Here is a 24,252-nt window from a genome sequence, read left to right as displayed (position 1 = left end):
CTGAGGCATCGCATTCCACTCTTCTTGAAGGGCTGCTCTCAGGTCATTGAGGTTCTGGGTGCAGGGTTGCAACTCTCTACACAACGACTCAGCTGATCCCATAGGTTTTCTATGGGATTCAGGTCTGGAGAAAGTGCAGGCCACTCCATTTGAGGTACCCAAGCCTCCAGCAGCCGTTCCCTGATGATGCAACCTCGATGAGCTGGGGCATTGTCGTCCATGAAGATGAAATCAGGCCTGTGTTGCTCATGCAGAGGCACAATGACTGGATTAATGATGTTATTTGGGTAGTATGGGCTTATCACAGTACCATTCACAAGGTTAATCACCTTGTTAGAGAACAGTATGTTATGTAATAAGCACTGAAACATTGAACAGTGCATTCAATAGTTTAGAGAAGGTCAAATTAAGTTCACCTGTAAAGGTTATAGTGCATTTTAGGTGCAATCTGAAATTTCATCCGAAAGCCGAATATCCCTAACTTTTTGTGATTAGAGTATGTATGTATTTCTAGTATAGAAATGAAGACATCTGTGGAGGGAAGTTTAGTGTCCCAAGGTGAACTGTGACCTGGAAGCAGTGGAAAAGCACAGCAGGGTAACCAATCATCACCTGACATCTATCTGTGTATTTAATGTAAATAAATGTAGATTTTATCCTATTAATTACTGCTGAGGTAACACACTGTAGACTGCATTTGGATGGACAGCATGTCTGTTCTACCCACATGTATGCTGGATAAATTTTAGGATTTGCTAAAAAGTTGAGTTGAACATTGGTAAATGTTTGAAAGTCTAATTGAGTAAATCTGATTGAGCTCTCACAAAATTTATTTGCAGCTTTAATGATAAGGAGTTATAATCTTGGCACTGTCTACGAAGCAGCTTTTAGAGCACTGTAAAATACTACATAATTGAACAGCAAACTGAAACTTAAATAGATTAAAGAAAACAAATAAAAGGCCAAAATATCTCCGGTATGAGCTTCTCAAAAGTTTCTCAGTAAAGTCACTATCTTTGTTTAAATTCTTGGAGACGACAGGCAAAATAGGGAATCTGAATATGTTAACTTGGGCTTCAGTGAACAATGATGGGCATTTTTCACCATCTTATAAACTGAACAATCCACCGTTGAAGAAAATTATCAACAGACATATTGATGATGAAAGTAATCTCCTATGATGGAATAATACTATCATACTCAAGATTTTCTTTGTAATGATTATTTGACAGACAACACATTAGAGCAATTTGCTAAAACAGGACTTTACAATAATATAAACTAAAACAATAATGGCCTTCAAGCTAGGGCCACAAAATTGAGGACCCATCATATCTGATGTTGTACTTTATTGGTGCTAAATTCCAACAGATTTTCTGTTAATCAATTAATGTAGATCCAAGTAATATAGAGTAACCTGGGTCTTTTGAGCCGAGGGGAAGCTGCCCGTTTTTCACTATTGGTAATCTACGTCCACCTTTGGTCTTGGGTCATAGTTATGATGTTTTTCTGATTATTTTATCCATCCCATGTATTCTTTCAAAGCACTGTCTTAGCACTATCTTAGTGTTAAACTTGTGTATTGCGGGTTTTCTTTGTGATAGTATTCATTTATAAATGTAAGTTTTATGATTATCAATATGCTGACGTCCTGCCTCGGCCCCGCCTCTCCCGTGACGTCGCCCTCCTCCTTCCTTCCCGTCTCTCCCTCCCCTGCTAGCACAGTTAGCACTAGCACGTTAGCCCTAACAGCTGTCGGTGGCAGTCAGTCAGCCAGTCCTAGCGGTGGTGTATTTGTAATCCTCCTCCCTCCTGAAAAAAAAAAACATAGACCATTAGTTGGTTTCTTAGGGAGCCATCTGCTTCACCTCTCCGGGATACCTGCGGTAAAATATTGCTGTCCTCTCCGTCACGACAGGAAGAAGCTCTGGGACATGGCCAGACCAGAACAAGTCCTGGTGCTAGAGCCACAACACGACCTGAAATTCAGAGGTAACGCTGGCACAGAGGGCCGAGCCGGGCCGGGAGCTAAGTAGCTAACCTAGAAGCCGTTAATGACAGCCAGTTTATCGATTTCTGCATGAACCACTTAATGCTTGCTAAAATGCCGTCGCTGTTGTTAAATTAGACAGACGTAACGAGTCTTCGGTCTGCGTTGAAACGGTTAAACAACACTGTGTGCGACGATGCTAACCAGCTAGCACTCAGCTAACCTAGCAAGCAAATCAAACTGCTAGCTGTCATTGCAGCGTCAGGGCAGGCCCGCCGTTCCATTTCTCTAATTCACTCATTTGCTCTCTGCCTCTGTCTTTTATCTCCTGACAACAGGTGAAACAACACGGCGATGTGATCTAATTCTTGACACATGCCGTACGCTCGGTGTTGTTGCCACCCAGGTGGCTGACATAAAGTGACTATTCTAGCATTTTCTACGATCAGGGTGTCATGCTTAGCCTTATCAATATGCTTATTTCACAATATCATAAGCTAGCAAGCTGCCACTGGGAGCTTTATAGTTTACTCTCACTGTGCAACCTGAATTCCTTTTCAGCTTTTCTATATTCAGGCAGAATGACTGTGAAAACACAGTCTTGGCTGGTATAATGCCAGGGATAATGGCTGTTTTGATAATTTCCTTTGGTGTGATATTGCTGGAGAAATGGGTCAAGTGATGGCCTAAGGTGAAGGGATCAATTGGTAGTGGGCTGTTCACTGATTGCTTATTGCAGAGCTTTGGAAGAGAAGATGAGCCAGGGGAAGATACATATGCCCACACAGTGTAGCTGATTAGAACAGAAAGCACAGTGAGGTTGTTTGTCCGGCACAAATTTCCACAACCAAGGTGTAGTTGTTAAAATAAGTTAAATATTGCTGTCTGGAGCCAGTAAACATGGTCAGTGTGAGGATGATCGAAACGCTTCAAAAAGCAACAAGAACATATTAGCACTTGGCACATGTCACAAAAACACCCCTGTATTAAATTTTCTATTACATCCAGATTTTGGCTGAGGATGGGGCACGAATAATAAGATATATGCTTGCACACTTCGCTGCTCTTACCTTTGTTTTAATGTTAGCAGATTCTGTGAAGTCCCTCACAAACATCACTCACATATTCACCCTTACAGACGCACAATTATGTATATGCACTTTATCAAACAAGTTTTGGTGACACCTTTGAGTGCCCACTCAGCTTTGGAACCCAAGCCAGTCTGTAAATTTACATATTAACTCTTGAGTCACTGCTGTTTCTCTCTGTGTCCTCCTTAGGCCCGTTTACAGATGTCGTCACTGCTACTCTGAAGCTCACCAACCCCACAGATAGAAATGTGTGTTTCAAAGTCAAGACAACCGCGCCTCGCAGATACTGTGTGCGCCCAAACAGTGGCATCATTGATGCTGGAACCTCCATTAATGTTTCTGGTTGGTAAAATTTTTGCATAAAATAAATCGTCTAGCCTCAGTAATACCAGTTATTCTACCGAAATAGTAGTTAGCCACTTCAGGTTAGAAATATTGTTAGGAAATCATCAGGGGGCACATCTGTTAACTGTGTCTTTGCAAGAGCTGTAATGATAATCTGCACATGTAATAGTACCCACACAACGCTGTTTGTTCCAAATATTATACAGTATAATTAGGTCATTAAATTCAAAGAAATCAGTTTAATAAAAACAAATCTAAAACGAGTTGAAGAATTACTAATAACTAATATTATAGTGAGGAACATGATTTTTCGTGCGTTGTTAATCATTTTTGTGTTGAAAATAAAATAATGTCTTCCTCTTGTGGTATTTATTTGGTCCTCATTTCTTGTAGTCTCCTTGTAACACTGACATTTGTGAAGTTATTTCTAATGGAATCCTTCACAACCCAGTGAGGTAGCATGGGACAATAACGAAGAAAAGAGTCCGAGTTAAGATTTATTTCCAACTCTGTTACATCAGTGTTTGGATTAAAATGGTCCCTTGCTCAAACAGACAAAACTGAATTTCTGTCATTGGTTTAGTGACCAAGTAAATTAGCATTCAGACATATAAATGAACATTTCAGGACAAGTAGTCAGTTCATGAGGAATAAGCAGGTCACAGTGTAACCTAAATCATAACCCTGACTGACATCTTTACCTGTCTTTTGTCTTTTCATTTAAAAGTTGCATAATAGTTGTTACAGGGCACCACAAGAAGTTACTCTTTCCCTAATGCGCTGGCTTTCCGTTCTGTTATTGTTTTTGTTCACAGTTATGCTACAGCCATTTGACTATGACCCCAATGAAAAGAGTAAACACAAATTCATGGTGCAGTCCATGCTGGCTCCATACGACATGACTGACATGGAAGGAGTTGTGAGTACCAGTGCATAAAACATCATTTGGGATTATAATCTTGTTATTCATAGTTGACCTATTGACCCCGAGTTTTTCTTGATGAGCCACCCTGAGACATCTGTATCTTTCAGAAACGTACAGCACCTTCAGCTGAACTATTGAATCTGGCAGCTTGCATCTGCCTGTCTTATTGTGCAGTAGTTATTCTGAATAGATGACAAAAAATTAAAAGACAGATAAAATAAACTGATTAGATGCTAAAGAATCCCTGTATGAACCCTCTCTGAATTTTCCTTCTGTCTCTTTCCCTCTTGATTGTTGTTATCCACAGTGGAAGGAGGCGAAACCTGAAGAGCTGATGGATTCAAAGCTGAGATGTACATTTGAGATGCCTCTAGAAAACGACAAAACTGTAAGTATAACTCTTCCATTATTGGGCATTTTTTTGCTACTGTATGCACTTAGTCAATTTTGCATCTTATATTTCACAGATTTAAATAACAGAATATAGCCATTTTAGGCCCATTGGATATGATCCTCAAGAATCAAATCAGATGGAAACATTCACATTGCATGTTTCCTTAGAGTTTATTTTTTTCCTTTTGTTCAGTATTTTCTCAGTTTTTTGCCCATCAGCAACACATCACTGTGTATCACCCATTACATGTTTTATTTAGTCATTTATGATTTATTTGTTTGTACTTTCATCTCACCCCCTGCCATTTCTCTGCATGTCTCTTACACCCCTTTCCACCTCTTCTCCTACTCTCACCCCTCCGCCCTCCCTCACCCACTTGCTGTCTCTCCACAGCATGAGAGTGAAAGCAACAAAACTGTGTCTTCCTCTACCTCCTCTGTTAAGACTGAGCACCCTGCGCTGCCCAAGTCAGCCAGCGCCTCACTGGATGATGGAGAGGTGAAGAAGATCATGGAGGAGTGCAAGCGGCTGCAGATGGAGGTGCAGAGGCTACGGGAAGAAAACAAACAGATCAGGGTGAGATGCTGTAGAACACTTGAGAGACAATCTGTCTGTCATTATTATTATTATTATTATTATTATTATTATATTCTTGATTGTGGCGTCTATGGTTTGACAAAAGTTCCAAATCATCTGAAATGAAATGACCAAATGAATAAAAAAAAGATTTTTTTTAATGACATCATAAAACCAGAGACTTTTTTTTTTTTTTTTTTGGTGAATAACTTCTTTCCAAATAAGGCTTTAGAAGTTAAAAGCTGCATATATCAGGTAACATTCTGTAAGCTTTAAAAAAGTCCCTATTTTATATGTTTTGAATATTCAGCATCAATGACAAAAAAAAATATTCTGATCAGCAGCCTCTAAATGATTAAATAAAAAATTAATAACTTTTTCTTGCATTTGGCAGAACTTTGGTCCAAAGGTTCCCCTCTCCTACACCCATTAGTATTGCAAACTCTTTGCAGGAAGAGTACCTACTGGCTGTTTAAATTGTAGATGAGGTCACCAAATGACATCATGTCAAACTTGCATGGATGATGACATGTGTAGAGAGCCAGTTGTATATTTGATAACAAGTGGGAGGCACTGATACAGTGGATGGGTGTAGGAGTAGATGTGTGTGCACACATCTTGCAGCAAAAATAGACAGAGAAAAGACTTGGGTGTGGCTCAGGAGGTAGAGCAGGTTGTCCACTAAGCAGGTCGGTGGTTTGATCCACCTTCTGTCATAGATATAAATATAAATACGTTTGCAACCATTTTAGCAGCTGCATGTGGAGACGGTGGTATTTTCTGTAAAAAAAAAAACAAATTAATTAAAAAATGAAGAGAAATACAATATGGTTTTTAATGTGAAGGTCACTGTACTGTGCCCCTAGCTCTTATTTCAGAATTTGAAAATCAAAAATACAACTGCACATCTACACACTACTATACATCCCTTCATTTTTACTTTGGAAGGTGTCAAATAAGTGTTGTAATTATGTTGGGTTAGGGTTTGAGTGTACTCAGCTTGTGATTAGATATTTCTGACAGCATTTGAAGGCAGCAAGATTATAACTGCTGTCCAATGTGATGGCACTTTGTTAAATCATATGAAGAGCCCAACTATTCTTTTTAGGTTCTACAGGCTGATAATGGCATTGCTATTTAAGAGTTTAAAAGAAATCCAAGCCAATATCTATTTTGTAACAAAAATTTAAAATTTAAATCAAACTATAAAGCAAACAATAATAATAACAACCATAATGTCAACACATTTCTACTTGACTTCTTTTTCTGTAGTCTTATTTTCTTGTTACTTGTGTATATATACACCAATACGTCTGTGATAATCATAACAGATATTACACACCAACACCCACTGAGTGGGTGTGGGTGTGGGTGTGCAGAAGCACACAGAAATGCGTTTCTGTGTGCTTGTGCACAGTGAGCTGTTTCAAATGTATCTCTGATTCCCTTTTCTTCATCTCAGGAGGACGACGGGCTGCGGAAGAGAAAGGTGACGTCAATGGCGACTCCTCACTCCTCCGCCATGGCAACCTCAACCGTGAGGGATGAAGGCCTAAGCACCCGCGTCCTGGCGCTCTGTGTGCTGTTCTTTGTCTTTGGGGTCATCATTGGCAAGCTGCTCCTGTAGAGACACAGACGGACAGAGCACAGTGACGGACGGACGGATGGGCGGGTGGTGTGCTCGGGGAGGACATGTGTCAGTGACAGCAACAGGGATGTCTTCTGGGTTTCTATTTTTTGTTTTTTTTTAACATTTAAGGCAATATCATGATGGTTTGTCTGAATGGAAAATAATTTAATGTGTAAAAACAAAACGAAGGAAGGCAATCCCAAGTTAAACCATGAGTGCGAGCATTTTTGTCACAGGTCTTGCCTTTTTTTTTTTTTTTGTGAAATGATCACCACCTCTGATCTGTTCTTTCTGTCCATCCCTTCTTCCTAAATGATTCTCCCCAACTTGCACAGGTCACAGTTAGTGGTGTGTGGAAGTGGCTTCATGCTGGCTGAATGTTTAAAGTCTTTCATTGATTCTTTATTGATTCTTCGGTCTTCGAGTTTCCCACTCACATTGTCTATCTAACACTTCTCTTCTGATAATCTCTCTTCCACTTATTACTGATAATCTGTAAGGAGAAGTGAACATGAGTGATCAGTGAAAGACTTTTTTCCCTTGACTCAGAGCCTGTGTTTTGTCTTCTGAACAGTATGTGGTAAAAAAAAAAAAAGTGAGCTAGTAGAAGCCACGTGTGTGTCTTGTGTGATTTTGCCTCCTGTGGGAGGGCTGTGTGTGGATGTTTTTGTGAGGAGACCACAAATGGTTAAATCACGGGCTGTTTTGGAATGAAGGAAGATGGATGGTGTAAAAAAAAAAAAAAAAAAGTCATCTGAACAGAAATAATAAAACAGGTGGTGTTTGATTACAAACTAATGATTTCTGTCGCTGACTACACCAAGGTATCTGTAGGAATTCAATAAATCCATTTTGGGGCCATTTGTAAAATTCTGACTTCATAAAATCAAGATTATGATGAAAAAATTATGCTGCACAGTGATCTAGTTCAAAAACGAAGCTGTAATCTATTCTTATCTTATCAAAGCATCAGATTCTCCAAGTTAACACTTTCTTGACAATTACTTCCTCATGTTGCATGAGAAAAGAGTGGCACTAGACTAAAAAGACCCAATTTCCCCCCTTAAACTAGTCAACTTGTCATGCAAAACCAACTCAGAAGTTTTCAATGTATTACATGCAGTATGTAACAATAGATTTGGCCGCCTTGTTTAATTTTGCCCACCGGTATTGTATTTGCGTCCTCTAATGTATTACGGCAGTTGTTTGCTTTTACCCCTTATATTATCATGTAGCCACAATGCTTCTGTTGTTTATAATATTCAAATGCACTATATTCAAGTGTCTACTTTGCAGTCTGCATGAAATTTCCTGGGTTTATTATGATTATTATTATTTTGTCTGAGTGTTGAAGTTATATTAACAAAACAAAAAAAATGTCTTTACAAAGGGGACCATCTTGAGTCTGGTTTATCAGTTTGTGTGTTTTGTTTCCTTTCAATCATCTTTTTCTTTTGTTTCCTGTTTGGCTCTGGTGGTTGTCAGATAACTAAGACAATACAGCTGTATTATGTCCGTCATTTTCACATCACCACCATTTTAAGAAAAAAAGAAAAAAAAAGTAAATATCTGTATTTTCTGTTGCTTGAGGGGGCAGAGATGAGGGGATGTGGGCATCTGGGAGGAGGACTGACCTGTGAATACACACTACATTGAAGAAAAAAATGGCATCAACGCTTCAGACCACACATGCAGAGATACAGTCACACAACAATGTAATCACACAGTAATTGGATACTCTTTTGTATGTACATAAAAATAAAAAGACTGAAAAAGATAACTGGCAAAGTTATTAACATACTGTAGTAAAGGAAAAGAATAAACAGCCACCATGGATCATGTAGCATCATAATGAATTAAAATACATAAACCCCCAACTGTCTCTTTCTGTGAAAAGTTTAATCCTTTTTTTCTCATTTAGTTTAGATTGCATTCTGAAAAGGGGTTAACAGGGTTGTAGGGCGTTTGTGTGTGTTTGTGTGCATGGCTGTATAAACAATTTGATAGAGGGACAGCTAAAAAAAAAAAAAAAAAATTACCACTAGGCAAATGTTCTTAGGAGAATAAGTAAAGTAGCTCTCAAACTGCTCTTAAACTACTCACTTCACTGATTTTATACATGAAGATGAGTTCCTCTTTACAAGGACTGCTTCTTAAACAATTATCTGAGTCTTATGTGGCCAAATGAAGGAATACCTTACCTCCAGTAGAGTTCAGAGACTTGTAGAATCAATACCAAACAGCACTGATGCTGTTCTGATGGCAAGTGGTGATCCAACACCTCACTAAGACACTTTATGTTGGTTTTCCCTTTAATTTGTGTATGAAAATAGCTGACAATTAAAAAGCTTCATATGTTTTAAGTTTAGAAAACAAAACTTGAAATACATTACCCAAATTTCATCTATTGTCAGAATCTAAACAAAAACTTTGCATGTTAGTGAAATAAACACAGAAATAAATCCAGTATTAATTAATATGTGCATAGTACCAGGTTATAAAACAGCACTTTTCTATAATACTTGCCTAAATTTTGCAATAAAGTCATTAGAGACAGATGTGCATATTTGCAACCTCTTTCAAGTACAGAACTGTATTGTGAATCACCTGTGAAATAGTACTTCACATGTGATAAGTCAAATATGCTTAAAGGCTGCTGGAATTTATTTATTTATTTTTTCAATCAACAAATATCATTAAAATCACAAAACCAACAAGGTTTTTCTGTAGTTCTCAACACTTTCCTACTTTGCTACACTGTCAACACAAAGCGTGCTGAATTCTTGTGAAGACATAAATCTTGAAAATTGCATTACAGATATTCATTTAAAAAAAGATTAAGTAATTCAAAACCAATGGGCAGTGCAGTTTTTAGTAAACATTACTCAAAAAGGAGTATACAGTGAATTTGGTGCAGATTAGTGCATGAACACACATTTGGTGCACTAGTTAGTAGCACAATGGTGTATGTGAGACTGAATTAAAATAACAGCACCCATGTTTATGTACTTATAAAATATCACCAACCTTTTCCTTTAAATTAAAATGGTTGAAAATATATTTTCCGTCAATCACATAATCAGTCGATCAATCAACTAATAGTTTCAGCTGTATTTGTATGGACTGTTGAGTAATTTAATGTATAACAAAGCATCATCATTTATAAGTTCCTCATATGTTTTGTATGCAAAAATCTGAATTTGTAGAATAACTAAGGCTGTCAAATAAATGCAGGAAAGAGTACAATATTTCTCATTTTATTCAATAATTCCTGGGGAAGGCCATAAACGGCACAGTACAGAGAAAACTGAAAGAATGTTAAAATAAGAAGGAAAAACAAATTGATAATACAATAGAATAATTATAATAATGTTAGTGATAAAATGAAGTAAAGATGACTTTAAAAAACACATTTAAAGCACTGCAATAATTTTCATTGCTGCAGTTGCCACAAGCAACAAGCAACCCCCACCCGTCGTCGGCTAAAATGACGTTGTCCGGCCTCCAGGAAGTAGAAAAACATCAACAATCCTTCCAGGTTCAGGCTGGGGCAAAGTGTCAAGTGTTGTTCAACAGCGAGGTAGCCAAACCTCATTTACTCTGGTATTTCGGGGTTTTTTAAATAAATAGTGTGTTGTAGCATCTTAGATATGTCGTTGTTTGGTAAGATATTTGGAGGAGGAGGAAAGGGAGGAAAGGGACCGAGCCCACAGGAGGCGATCCAGAAACTCCGGGAGACGGAGGAGATGCTAACGAAGAAACAGGAATTTCTGGAGAAAAAAATCGAACAGGAGCTGCAGATCGCCAAGAAAAACGGCACGAAAAACAAACGAGGTGAGATACCAGACGCGATCTTCTCAGAGTTTTTACTCTTTGTCATCAAATTACGCGGTCAACAACCCGAAGCTAAATATTAGCAAGTTAGCTAAGTTGGCTAAGTTTGCCGAGCTGTCGTTAACAGTTTGCAGCCCCAACGAGTGTCCTTATCAGGGACATAGTGGACACCCCAGGTAGATGTGTGTTTTATTGCCTGCGGACGAGATTTGATTATCTTATTCTTGATTATCGGTAACTTATTTTCATTCAGGTAACGCTAGCCTTGTCTTTTGCCAGCATGTCAACATGTGATTGATCAGAGGCCATTAAAACATCGAAAGACTTACTTAAAGGTGTGGCAAGCGACATAGCTGCAGTCACGTGTCTTAATGCGGACAAACTGGCCGTAAAATATTGACACAGTGTGACAGGACAAGGGTTGAGTACAGTGGTGTTAAAAGGACATGATATCACCGATAGAGAGGTGGGCGTGTTTGCAACTTGGTCAAAAGTATGTACTGAAACCTACAGATCTCCAGCAGGTCCTTCAGCTGCCTGCAACATTATTACACAAGGCGGTAATGTCGGAAAATAAATACAATAACCTATAAGCTTGATTTTGTTTGTCACCCATAAATGATGGGCAATATACAAACAAACAATTACAATAACCATCAGATCATTTTCTGTTCCAACATGACACAAACATTATTTTTGTTTTTTTATGCATTTCAAGGACAATATACATTGGTCAGCATCTCTGTACATGTGCCAATGTTTGCCAAGGCAAATTTTCAACTGTTGTCCCATTTTAACATTTTGGTTAACCATTAATATATATAAATATGACATACACAATGCTAGAAATTAATATAAAACAATGTTAAGCAGTCAATCGAAGCATGACAACAGTCACATTACATTACAGACATAGTAAAGCCAGAACGGACACCATCTAACTGACACTGACAAAAAGCCAATAGATTATTGCAGCATGTGGTGGGAAGGTATAATGGCAGGTGTGGTTGCTTTTTAACTTTTTAAGATTATATGTGGGGCAACAGTAACAGTCACTATATTGTATATGTAATGGAGCCATGTTTCAGTAGTGAAAAGCTCTTTTCGTGAAGGCTGCCTGGCCAAAAGATGTTTTCTTCCTTGTGACAACAATGTCCCTGCTTATTCTTCATATAAAGATATTGAGTAGGTGTGTTAGGTGTTAAATGCTCTAGCTGATGTCAAGCATATTTGAGGTCGAACCGGAATGTTGTTGACACAGGGTCACCAAAAATAGTAGGATCAGTCCTCTGGGACCATGAATATCCATTGTGTATATAACCAAAATCAATGACGATAATCCACTGGGGAGCAATAAATACCCAAGCTAAATTTGACACCAACCTGGCCAGCAGCTGAGATATGTTACTGTCGACCAAAGTGTTGGACAAAGTGAAAAAGTGATCTACAGGCTGACAAATGGACTGATAAATGTCACCACAAGTGGGACACAAAATGTAGTTGTTATTATAATGACAAAATGTTAATAATATTTTTAAGTTATCCATCAGGTAAAGAATCACTGGAGGATGGCTGGAGTAACATTTCATTAAATGTAAAAGCATCGCCTCTGTACTTGGTTGAATTTTACAGCACCTTTAGTCTAATTATACCGCTGATTAATTTCTACTTTCCTGTCTTTCCATCTCATCTGCCAACTTCCCACCAAGAGCTATATATAAATCTCCCTAACTCACTAAAATGTTAGCTAAACATATAGGAATTTCATTTGTGATTCCAGTCACTGGTGGATTACTGTAATTTCACAGAACATAAGATGTGGTGCTGACTAACGCTGTAGATTCAAGCTCCAGTGACATTACTGTTCTGTTTAAGGACAAACCAATCACGGTGATACACAGTTTTACTTCACTCATTTACTAAATTGTATTTCTACACTGTCCGTCTGTTTTTGTGTCAGTACATTTACTATGAGTCATTCTCATCGCATCCTATCTCTGCCTTTCTTTCCTCAGCGGCCTTGCAGGCTTTGAAAAGGAAGAAGCGGTACGAGAAGCAGCTTGCTCAGATTGATGGCACGTTGTCGACCATCGAATTCCAGAGGGAGGCTCTAGAGAATGCCAACACCAACACTGAAGTGCTCAAGAACATGGGCTTTGCTGCCAAAGCAATGAAGTCTGCCCATGAAAACATGTGAGAGCCAGCACCCAGTCACTGATCAGGTTTCTCACAATCTGACTGCTCGATCGATTGGACTGAAGTGACGCCTGTTATAAAAGTATTATATTTGTAGCACATTGCCTCTTAATTGCCTTCATAGGACAAAAAGGAGAGTGGGAAAATTCAGTCTGTTTTAAATCAATAGAAATTAGAATTATGGTGAATTCTTTTTTTGCTCATAGCAAAAATACAGAGGATTTGACTCACACACAATAATAACTTCATAATCCAAACCCATCACCACCTCCTTTATCCAAATCCACACCCAAATTGAATATTTATGAATCTGTAATACGGCTTGAATGACAAAATAAAAAAGTAAATATGAAGAGTTATAAACAGTCCCCTGCTAAAAGGCGAACAGCTAACTTATAGATTAAATGGACAACATCAGCAGTTGCACATGCTAGCTACTCTGCCAACTTATCAGCATCTAGGTAAATGAGGACTGTTAAAAGGTACAGTAGTTCATTCTGTTTAACTCAGATTTGGTTCCTCTCCTTGCTGTTGTTACAGGGACATTGACAAGGTGGATGACCTGATGCAGGACATTACAGAGCAGCAGGAGCTGGCCCAGGAAATCTCAGATGCCATCTCTAAACCTGTTGGGTTTGGAGAGGAGTTTGATGAGGTTGGTGAGACCTTTCAAGATATCTGATTTTCACATTTATGAGGTTTCTTTATGATATTTTATAAATGCAGTGTTTGATTCTCAACTGATTCCTATAGACCTTCCACACACCTGACCCACAAATATAATTGGTCAACAGCAGTGGTCAGATTTTTCTTGTGTCCCATTCAACATAGTGAATGATGGATCTTTTCAGCCTCATCCTTGATGCTACCATACCAGGCTAAACAGGGCTTCTTTAGTCTTTTCTCAAGTGGCATTAAGGCTGTTGAATCAGCCTTAATTTTGAATGGTCATATTCATAGAGTGACCGCAGTTGATTGCAGTCATCCCGGGATGATATGACAGAAAGAATGAATAAGTTCTTTCTCAATTTCTCAATCAACTGACTTGAATTATTTTACTTTAACTGTAAGTCAGGTGTATTACTCACAAAGTGACACACAAGATTATGTCATCCGAAACAAATTTTGAAGATAAAAATAACAACTCATTTCATCTGTGTTGTTTTTGTTAGGATCAATCACTTTTTTTGAATGTTTTTGGTGTTGCATGGATTAGTTTATGTTTATGCTCATCGATATCTACAGTGCTGATTTATGTGTTTGTGTCTCTCTCAGGATGAGCTGCTGGCAGAGCTGGATGAGCTGGAACAAGAGGAGCTGGACAAAAACCTGCTTGAGATTGGGGGACCAGAGAATGTCCCCCTCCCCAATGTGCCTTCTACTTCATTACCTTCCAGACCTGGTAAGAAACTTTTGATGAACCTTTCTTATAACTCTGAGCTTGACTGCAGTATCTGTTTTAATTAGTTAAAAGAATTGTTTTACATTTTGGAAAATATCCTTTTAAATTTGGTGAGAAGTTTGATAGCATTAAATATAAGGTTATCAGTCAGTGGGAAAAATAAAGAATTTGTCACTCTGAAGATCCATGGGTCAGCATGAAGCCAAGATGAGGTTTGGATGCCAGCGGAGATCAGCTAAACATAACATGACCAGTTTCATTAATTTGCCTCAAATCTTGTTTTTCTGTCGTTTCACCCTTAAAGCCAAGAAAGAGGAGGACGAGGACGACATGGAAGACTTGCAGCGCTGGGCGATGGAGGCCATGTAAATGCAGCATCCGCCACATCATACCTGCATCTGAGAGGGAGGAGGAAGAAATGAGGAGGGAATGAATGGACTGATAGGATGTTGTGTATGAGTGTTTTTGTGTGTCTGACAAGAGCTGACCATCTATTTTATGTAACACTACAAAAAAGCAAAAATGCTGTAGTCTCTCTTTTTTTCCATTCCCTTCACAACCGACATCCAGAGACCCCTCTGTGCTCAATGAAAACGAGCCTGTTGGGGGCTTTTATATTGAAACTGTCACTGTCCCTTGGCAAAGTTACCTAATATTTTTACCCTCAATTTTAATACAATAGGAGCACTTCATGGTCCTTGTACTGGGCAGGGCTATTTCAGCACCCACTGAACTACTTGGAAGTGCAATATTATGAGCTCTGTGGTACAGTAATGGAGCTGTTTAGTGTTATGGGCTGTGTGGCATTGTTTATGTCACTGGATGACAGGGGAATTTTCATGGGAACTTAATCCTCAAATGTCTGTTTCTGACTCACATATTTACCTGTATTTGTGGCGTTAAACTTATTGAATGTTTTTTTTTCCATTTTTTACTAAAATAATATACCTTTGCTCCCTGTTTTTTGTTAACTGCTGTCAAAAATAGGAGAACAGTTGAGCATGCGCTGGATGAAGAAGTTCTGAACTGTGTCAGAATGCCAGAATCTGAACCTTGTCTTTTGTTTCAGGCTGTGCTTTGTCCTCCAAACCTCACCACTCTTGTCGCTATTTGTGCGACTGGTCCCACCTCCTAAAATGCATTCTCCCTAGTGGTTCTTGTTAGTTTGTGTAAATATCCCAAATACATCTCTTTTTATATACTGTATTTCTGCCATCACTGAGAGATTCTGCTGAGGTTGTGTGAAGCATGCAACAATGGGAAGTCACAATAACAGATCACAACGCACAGATAGAGAGATGTTTAACGTAAGACTTTCATCTTGCTCTGTCTGTCTTGGTCCTTCTTATGAGGTTTTTGTTTTAAATTGTATAATGTTTAAAAAACATAATAATAAACTATTGTCACACCTTATTAACTGCACCCAGAAGGAGATGGTGGTTTAAAAAAGATTAGAGTCAAACTACAGCATCGTGTTTTGGAGTTTTAAGAGTTAATTCCTTTAGTTTTTCAAAGTCATGATGTACATTTTTTACATAAAAAGAAAAAAACATAACACAAGGACAGATGGACAAGCATGTTTGCATTTCTATGTTTTATTTATCCAGATGAGAATATTATTTGCAAAATCATTAAAGGTTTTCAATTCTTTTATTGTAGTGGAAGCTTTATCTTTTCACTTTGTCATTGTGTGTTAACGGTATATTCAGTGTCTCAGTTTTTCACCTGTAGCTGTAGTTTTATAGGCTCACAGAATCCATTTAATTATTGATTAATCTGGCAATTATTTTCACGATATATCGGTTAAAACCTTTTTGTCATTTAATAAAGTGTCAGAATATGGTACAAAATGTCCATCATAGTTTTCCAGAGCCCTAGATAAAGTAAAAGTAAAAACTCAAATATTTTAGAAACCAACATTTTCTAAAAAAAAAAAAAAAATCTCAAGTAACATGAGTAAATACACTGAAATTAGAACATGTTAGACCATGATCACTCTTATTAAGCCCCTATATCTAACAATAGTAAATATGCTAACAGTTTCTCATTTTAGGTACACACCTTTTTCCTTGTTGCGTTTTGATACTCGCAGTGTTTGCATCCTGCTATTTGTCTTCATCAGGTGATCGTCAGTCTTCTATTCTTCATATTCCAGGACAGTGTTACCTGGCAAATGCTCAGACCACAATGAGACTCTTAATTGATGCTTTAACTCCAACCAGTTGTATGTTTACTGTACATACTAACAGGTGTGTTGCCACTTCTGAACCTGTCAGGCTTGCTCTGAACTGAGCTTTAAATTGAGCTTATAACAGAGACATACTGTAGAGGAGAACGTAGCAGAACAATTGTGATTATACAGAATAATCACATATACGTAATTGTAGACATATATATTTTTATTTTCTGTTTGGACCGTGGTTGGACAGTTCTAGACCTCCACAGACTCAGAATGGACATATTTAGTAACAGTTTTGGTTGTGCAACGTTGCTCTTGACCACTGGAAACACGCCGTCGCGGATTTTTTACGTCTGGAAACGTAGACTTCACGCAAGCGTACTCCGGATCAAGCGCTGATGCAAGAAATTTTCGGCGCAGCGGTGTGGGACTCATCGAGGAACAAAAACTAGCCAGATTTCAGACAGTTTTCAACCCGCAAACATGTCAGGAGACGAGGTGAGTATCCGTGGGTCGTCTGCCGTGTAGTCCCTGTTTGTGTGTAGACCTGTTAGGTGAATTTAGGTGAATTATCGGATCAGATGGGTGTTGAAGATGGCTTTGGGCCTCGGCGCCGCTTCTCCCCTCACTGTCCATAGCAGCTCTCACATGGCTATAGACGGGCTAACAATGGCATGACCAAGCCCAAATGACAGGAAAATTTCAAATATACCACACTATCACGATCTATCACTTCGTGTAGATTATAAGTATTCACAGTGGCTCGCCAATCTGCCATACCAAAGCCGCTGGATAACTCAAACTGAAGAACTGAAATTAGCTAGCGTTAGCTGGCTGTTAACTAATCTGCGAGGCTTACGGCTGATTATTCTTAACCAGAAACAAAAAGGCCGCCAGAAGTTTAATTTAGCTTTTGTATTCTAGACAGTTGCCTTTACTTAATTTTCCTTCAGCTGTATACGAGCTTTAAAACTGTTTAACGTTTTAACTGCGATGTGGCGATGACCGCTGCTGTTAAATTTTTTATTTTTCATCAAATATTTTCACCCTTATCTATTAACTAATACTAGCTCACATTGATACGACGACAAACAAGGCAAGGGTGCATGAGTTTCAGCTACAACAATTACATTATTTCCGAGAATTGCACGAGTTAGCGAAAATATCACCAGTCGATAAGCCGAGGAAGAGTGTCACAATATTACGCTATAAAGTCTCATATCACCACATCTGCATTATCGATTTATACCGTTAACACTCTCATTTCTGAATGTTTGGCCAGTGTCTGTGTTGTGGAGCTGCATCTCAGTCGTATTCATCATCGATTCAACTGTAATGTTCCTGATCAGTCGTTTATTCCATAATATGACTTAAAAAGTGGAAAATGTGCTCCAGTTTTCTTGATTGTAGGTGGACATGTTGAGATTACTTGTTTTGTCTGACTAGCAGTCCAAAACAATGATATCGTCAATTAACAATCACAGAATATAAAAAGAGACTTTGTAACTAGATAATTTTGGCATTTGTGCTAAACATGACTTAAACCAAGATTAATTTTTTGCAGATATATTTTCTGCAGATTAACTACTTGGTAACTGAAATTATTGTTTGAATTATTGTTCACTCAGCGTTGGTCAACAATTGTGTGTCCTTTAATTTAGGACACACAATATATTAAACTACAAGGTATGTCAGCAGTACTCCTGTTTCATTTAATGGAACAAGTTGACTTTATTTGGTGAAAATAACCAAGAGTTAAACCGACAATACGCACAAAGTAAATGGCCATGTTGAAAGGGTGATAATAGACTCTGAGGTGACCTGACGTGTGAAAACAACAGAATCAGCAGAGCAGGGATGTTGAGATGTTGTTGTATATCAGATAACATTGTCCTGTAACTAATAATGATCACAGTGAAACACACTGAAAATGACCTGCAGTGACAGAGAGTTGAAGCTAGGATAAAACTAGTTAAGCGAGTGAATAAAATTTCAGCCACTGACTCACACTATGACCTAAATGTTTCTGCAGCAGCCAGAGATGTCAGTGTTCAGATGAGTTGACATTGGTCAAAAGGAAAATGGGTGGCCATGCTGAACTGTAACTTTGTCAGATTGTCAGCAAGTTATTGAATCAAATTATTTCTCAAAAACATATACATGTCAAAGCAGAACCTTCTTGACCATCATTTTGTAATCTTCTCTCATCTCATCACTCCCTCAGATGATTTTTGATCCCAACATGACCAAGAAGAAGAAGAAGAAGAAGAAGCCCTTCATGCTGGATGAAGATGGAGGAGAGGGGATGGGAGGAGAAGAGGCTAAAGAGGTGGAGGCAAAGGAGGCAGAACCAGAGGCTGGAGAAGACAAAGAGATTGATTTGGATGAAGATGAAGGCAGGAAGAAAGGTCTGAATGAAAATACTGATGGTTCTTACAAAAGTCTTGATGTTGGAGCATATTCTTCTTGAGGGATGTTACTCTGCTGCCAATCTACATTAAGGTAGAGCTAATCTGGGTTTCTTTGGTCTTCCCCAGAGCCATCTGATGATTTGAATGACCTGAACTTCTTCAACCAGAAGAAAAAGAAGAAGAAACCCAAGAAAGTGTTTGACAATGATGTCGAGGAGGGGTTAAAGGTCAGTGACTACTAAACCGCAACCATTTTCTTCTTTATTCTCTTCATTTACAGCCCTCTAGTCATTTTACATCATCACATCCTATTCCACTTTTACTGTTGCTTTCACATCACTCTCCCTTCTTGTCTTAACCACAATCACACAGTTACTGCTCATCTTCTCCTCGCTGAATTCTCTTCTCTTTAAATTCTCTTTAAAAACCAGGAGCTAAAAATTGAAGGGGAGCAGACAGAGGCACTGGAGGAGGACAACCTGGACTTGATGCTTCCTACCAAAAAGAAAAAATCAAAGAAAGTAGACTTTGACGAGGGAGAGACATTGGAGAAGGACGATGGTGAGAATAAGTGACGTCCTCTTTAATGTATCAAACTAAATAAAGTAATATGTGTGATAATGTTTGTGTGTGTTTCCAGCTCTGGAGGATGATGAGGGGAAGAACAACGATGGAATCTCATTCAGCTCCTCCACAGGACCAGCCTGGGCTGGCTCAGAAAGAGACTACACTTATGATGAGGTAGGTCACCTGTAAATTTACACACACACACACACACGCACAATCTATCCTATAAGGATAGCAGAAAAGAGGGATTCATCTCAATTTTTACCATGTTTATGTCTCATAAAATGGAGCAAATACAACTGTGTCTTTTAGTTGTTACCTGCTAAGTTATGTCATAATGAAGTTTTTACTGGACATGATTTTATACTGTGACTCACCCTTCCAGAGCATATACATGTCCGTTGTGAATAAATGTTCATAAATTAGCTTAGAAATCATAGAAAAAAAGAATCCAGATCTTGCCTGAGAATCATCAGGTTTTTAAGTTTTCTTCAGTATCAAAGTAATCCAGTAATAGTTGTCTGGTACACTGCAAACAGGTACAACTAATAGCTAATTTGGCACACTTTTAATAGTGCCAATTCCCAATGTAGGCTCAAGTCTGTTAGCTAACTCACTAGTGTGATAATTCACCAAACAGAAGTAACACAAATAGCAATCGGCTTCAACTGTCTCATCAGCATGGTTCTTACATTCCTGGAATACTGACGCTATCCTCTATCCTTTCATATGCAGATACTTGACATTTATTGAAAACTTCTGGTCATACAGACAAATAAGTCCACAGTTAAAGCATTTTTAAGAGCTTTTCCTGATGTAAACACTGTCAGTATCAGCTTCAGTTGGTGTAACTATTTGTGGTATCTGACAGCTCCTGAACCGAGTCTTCAACATCATGAGGGAGAAGAACCCAGACATGGTGGCTGGAGAGAAGAGGAAGTTTGTGATGAAGCCTCCTCAGGTGGTCCGAGTGGGAACCAAGAAAACCTCCTTTGTCAACTTCACAGACATCTGCAAACTGTGAGCCTCCCACCTTCCATGCTGACCTCCCAAACTGTTCCTGTCAGTCTCACTTAGGGGTGGGCAATCTGGCCAAAAATCACGTCACAATCTTTTTAGGTAGAAACTCGATCCATAATCTGAATCACGAGTCTCCCCACAGATTTAGTTTAATTTTTGATCATACGACTAGTTGTGTGTTGGTTTGCCGGCACACAAAGCCTGTCACTTAAACTCAAAGGCCCAACTTGCAAATCTCTGCTTCCTGTTTCCACTCTCATAGTCCTGACCAGAAGTTGTGATTCAGATGTTTGTCTGCTTTCTGCTATTCTTTGCCCTGCCTCATATTTGCCTGCCTGCAGACAGGTCTTGCATCCTGTGGACAGACAGCAACTCCACCATCTCGGACTGCAGCTGGTGTTGATGGTTCTTGTTCTACTCATGTGATGAACTGATACAGGTTCGCTGAGGCTGCACAGGACTGCTGTTCCCAGCTGCAATTAGCAAGCTAGCTGTTTTAATCCTAACAATAGGCTGGTTAGCAGCAACTGAACTTTTAAAATTTTATATCTTGTTTCTCTTCTGCCAGTCGAAAGACCACTTTACAATCTCCTCTTGATGATGGTGACATTGTATGTATGCATGTTACTCCCACCACCTTGAAGTTTTGGGGTTCTGCTGCAAAGACTGCCTAGTTACATCTGCTCTCTGCTTACATTTAAATACAGTACTTGAAATGAGAGGTCACAGGACATTTTAACTTAACTAAGCTTTATCTCTTCTTCACACTGAACTTGGAAAAACTTGTTTCAAATACTGTGCTGCATACAGTTGGTTTTTGTACACTCTTGAAAAAGAGATCCAGATCTCAATGGGACAACCTGTTTAAATTAAACATTTAATAATAGAAAAAGATATACCACTTTTTTGATGACATGATCTGTGGGATCCGTCTGAAAAATAGATCATATGCAAAAGGAAGATTGTCCAGGATATAAAATTGTCAGATCACCCGCCCCTAATCACTTCACTTTGATGCTTTGTAAAGTTTGACTGATTCAGCTGATTCAAGCCTTGTATCAAACTCTCAGTTCTTTTTGTTAAATATAATGATGAATGGTTTTGTGTTACCTAAAAGCTGACTTTTCATGCACTTCATCTCAGGTTGCATCGTCAACCTAAACACCTCCTTGCTTTCCTGTTGGCTGAGCTGGGAACAAGGTATGTCTTTCTATTAACAGTATACAGTTTTTATAGTTCTCATATGAAGAAAAACTGTTTTGAAAGTTGAGTGTTATGGAAGTTTGATTTGCGTTTTTACTTTGTGCCTGTTTTCTGTTGACAGTGGTTCCATAGATGGAAATAACCAACTTGTGATCAAAGGCAGATTTCAACAGAAACAGATAGAAAATGTGTTGAGAAGATATATCAGTAAGTTGAAATTACACTTATTTGTAGTTTTTTATTTTTTCCAAATTAATGCTTTTGTTTTGTCTATGAACAATCTGTTTTCCACCATAGACTGTCTGATTTCAGTTTTGTTCTAAGAATGATTTATTACCTTATCAAGACATTTATTACCCTTTTTAAAGACACTTCAATGCAACTGGGGCAGAGACAGCTATAAAATATTATCAAATCATTTTAATTTGGTGGAATTAATCTTGTCTAAAATCCTAAAATCTGCAAGTACAACATAAGCATAAACTTCTTCTGTGATGATATATTTCTAATTTCACATCAAAATGCATTTAAATGCAACCAGTCTGCTCTGCAAGAAGTGGAAGTCATAAATTGAAACAAATATAAACAATTGATTAATGTCTACTTGAAGTTATTTATTATTATTATTAGTATTTTCTCATCAATTTTGACTCAAATTTTCCACATTTAAGTCTGTTTTTACAGGTCTTGGGGAGTACTACTGCACATGTACTAAACCTTTTGTGTCACCTTGTACATCTCTACTAAGACCAACATCTATACGAATATACAGTGAACTCCTCTGTATACTGCAATGCCAATAACTATCTTCTCACCTGCAGAGGAATATGTGACGTGTCACACCTGCCGCTCCCCAGAGACCATCCTGCAGAAAGACACTCGTCTCTATTTCCTGCAGTGCGAGACGTGCCACTCCCGCTGCTCTGTTGCCAGCATCAAGACCGGCTTCCAGGCTGTGACAGGCAAGAGGGCACAGCTCCGCGCCAAAGCCAACTAAAGGCTACCAAAACTGGGCTCCCCCTCCTTTCTCGGCCTCCCCTTCCCCCTCAGAAGGGCTGAAGCTGGGGTTGGATGTCCCCTTGATTTGCTAAAAGGACTCTCTGAATCGAACTGCGGGAGGGTTTGGCTGTTTAGTTATGTCATGGCCTGACCAGGCAAGAAGTGAGAGTGTATCTAAAGCTGACAGATGGGGTTCAGACACTGTAAGCATATAATGTTGCACCACTGTACACTGTTGGATGCATTTGATTAGTTCTTTTGCTGATGAACCCTCCACATCCTTGGTTCGTTTCCCATTTCCTGTGATTCTTGGTTCCTGCAAAAAAAAAAAACCCAACCTGATTTAACATGGCTCGAATCCTTCCTCATTCATTCTTCTCCCCCTTACACAAGACATGAATATTTCTTTGGATAAGGAATCCATTTCATCACGCAACCAGCTAAATTGTAGTTAAGCTAAACTTTTCTGCAGTAACAGAGCATAGTTGCTTTGTTAATTGTAACTTTGTGGCTCATGGTCGCTTCTTTATTCTTGAGCTCAACATTGCGTAAACTGAGGGTTGTGTTTGTTTCTGGTTGGCCCTAAATCACACAACTGCCAGACCTGAATTTTTTTGCCCTAGCTTATCAAAAATTTAAATTAAAGTCACTGAGCTGGAGTACATAAAGAAAGATATGTCACTGTTAACTAGTCAGTGACAGGCTCCAAACACAGATTTCCCTTTGATCATTTTATAGCAAAAGATGACCACAAAGTCAAATTAATAGGGGTTGATTATGGGGAGAGCACCTTCTCACTGAGAATTTAATAAAGAGGTTGTGTCTTAGACAGAAATCCGACATGTCCATCTCCTCTTACAGGTCATTATTTTCAAATGTGATTCAAGAACTACACAACACAAGCTAGCCAGGATATGAAGAGTTTCAGTCCAGTGATACTGAATTCATGATATTGGTTCTGTTCTGCTTTGAAAAGAAAGTGGATAACAAGGTCTGGCTGGAATCATTTTAAAACCTGATTTTTACAAAAATAAAATATTCTACTCTCTCTCTCCATTACTGTTATCTGTGTACTTATATTGTTACAGTTTCTTTTCTTCAGAAAACAACTGGTAAATCTTTGGATCTAGTACAACTTGTAAATTTAAATACCTCGTAACTTGCTGAATATTTGGTTTCAAAAATGTATCAATGTGAAATTCTTACAATAACGACTTGAGACAGTTTGCTCTTTGAGGTCTGTGATTACCCCGCAGCAGGTTTATTCCTTACCTGATGGCTATTTGCATCAGCAGGAAGGCCCAAATCTATCATGGTCGTCATGGTGATGTAGGCCAAAGAAGTGTTACTTGCAAATAATGCATTTACACACGTGGACAAAATTGTTGGTACCCTTCCGTTAAAGAAAGGAAAACCCACAATGGTCACTGAAATAACTTGAAATTGACAAAAGGAATAATACATAAAAATTTACTGAAAATTAACTCATG

The 24,252-nt window shown here is 38.5% G+C and overlaps 3 protein-coding genes across 4 annotated transcripts; all 3 read left to right on the top strand.

The window, feature by feature from the left end:
- The first annotated feature begins 1,701 nt into the window (after nt 1-1,701).
- On the top strand, nt 1,702-8,828 carry LOC139620309 (vesicle-associated membrane protein-associated protein B/C-like). 2 transcript variants are annotated; one of them, XM_071475683.1, is made up of 6 exons: nt 1,702-1,992; nt 3,271-3,423; nt 4,242-4,345; nt 4,659-4,739; nt 5,190-5,321; nt 6,784-8,828. In XM_071475683.1, exons 1-6 carry the CDS (start codon nt 1,935-1,937, stop codon nt 6,946-6,948), a joined length of 693 nt encoding a protein of 230 aa, XP_071331784.1. In that variant the 5' UTR covers nt 1,702-1,934; the 3' UTR covers nt 6,949-8,828. The 2 variants fall into 2 exon arrangements, with proteins under 2 accessions (XP_071331784.1, XP_071331783.1); XM_071475682.1 differs by having other exon boundaries at nt 1,704-1,992; nt 5,139-5,321.
- A 1,600-nt stretch (nt 8,829-10,428) lies between these two features.
- Nucleotides 10,429-16,034, top strand: LOC139620307 (charged multivesicular body protein 4b). Its single transcript, XM_071475678.1, has 5 exons — nt 10,429-10,785; nt 12,801-12,978; nt 13,522-13,636; nt 14,257-14,383; nt 14,688-16,034. The coding sequence occupies exons 1-5, from the start codon at nt 10,602-10,604 to the stop codon at nt 14,750-14,752; spliced, it is 669 nt and encodes a 222-aa protein (XP_071331779.1). The 5' UTR covers nt 10,429-10,601; the 3' UTR covers nt 14,753-16,034.
- Nucleotides 16,035-16,908: 874 nt separating this feature from the next.
- eif2s2 (eukaryotic translation initiation factor 2, subunit 2 beta) lies at nt 16,909-23,818 on the top strand. Its single transcript, XM_071475677.1, has 9 exons — nt 16,909-17,060; nt 18,787-18,970; nt 19,100-19,200; nt 19,405-19,534; nt 19,614-19,714; nt 20,412-20,560; nt 21,704-21,760; nt 21,885-21,970; nt 22,585-23,818. Exons 1-9 carry the CDS (start codon nt 17,046-17,048, stop codon nt 22,758-22,760), a joined length of 999 nt encoding a protein of 332 aa, XP_071331778.1. The 5' UTR covers nt 16,909-17,045; the 3' UTR covers nt 22,761-23,818.
- Nucleotides 23,819-24,252: the final 434 nt, after the last annotated feature.

Source organism: Trachinotus anak, unplaced genomic scaffold (assembly GCF_046630095.1).
Source record: "Trachinotus anak isolate AG129_WGS33_773 ecotype Australia unplaced genomic scaffold, CSIRO_AGI_Tana_v1 ptg000004l, whole genome shotgun sequence".
In the NCBI taxonomy this organism is placed as follows: Eukaryota; Metazoa; Chordata; class Actinopteri; order Carangiformes; family Carangidae; genus Trachinotus; species Trachinotus anak.
Note: the sequence above shows the minus strand (reverse complement) of the source record. Positions and strands in the feature narration are given on the sequence as shown.

Coding starts and splice junctions, on each gene's coding strand:
- eif2s2 (XM_071475677.1), top strand. Junction 19,535..19,613: donor GACATTGGAGAAGGACGATG/GTGAGAATAAGT, acceptor GTGTGTTTCCAG/CTCTGGAGGATGATGAGGGG. Junction 19,715..20,411: donor GAGACTACACTTATGATGAG/GTAGGTCACCTG, acceptor GGTATCTGACAG/CTCCTGAACCGAGTCTTCAA.
- LOC139620309 (XM_071475682.1), top strand. CDS start 1,935: ATGGCCAGACCAGAACAAGTCCTGGTGCTAGAGCCACAACACGACCTG. Junction 1,993..3,270: donor ACACGACCTGAAATTCAGAG/GTAACGCTGGCA, acceptor TGTCCTCCTTAG/GCCCGTTTACAGATGTCGTC. Junction 5,322..6,783: donor AAGAAAACAAACAGATCAGG/GTGAGATGCTGT, acceptor TCTTCATCTCAG/GAGGACGACGGGCTGCGGAA.
- LOC139620307 (XM_071475678.1), top strand. CDS start 10,602: ATGTCGTTGTTTGGTAAGATATTTGGAGGAGGAGGAAAGGGAGGAAAG. Junction 12,979..13,521: donor AAGTCTGCCCATGAAAACAT/GTGAGAGCCAGC, acceptor CTGTTGTTACAG/GGACATTGACAAGGTGGATG. Junction 13,637..14,256: donor TTGGAGAGGAGTTTGATGAG/GTTGGTGAGACC, acceptor TGTCTCTCTCAG/GATGAGCTGCTGGCAGAGCT.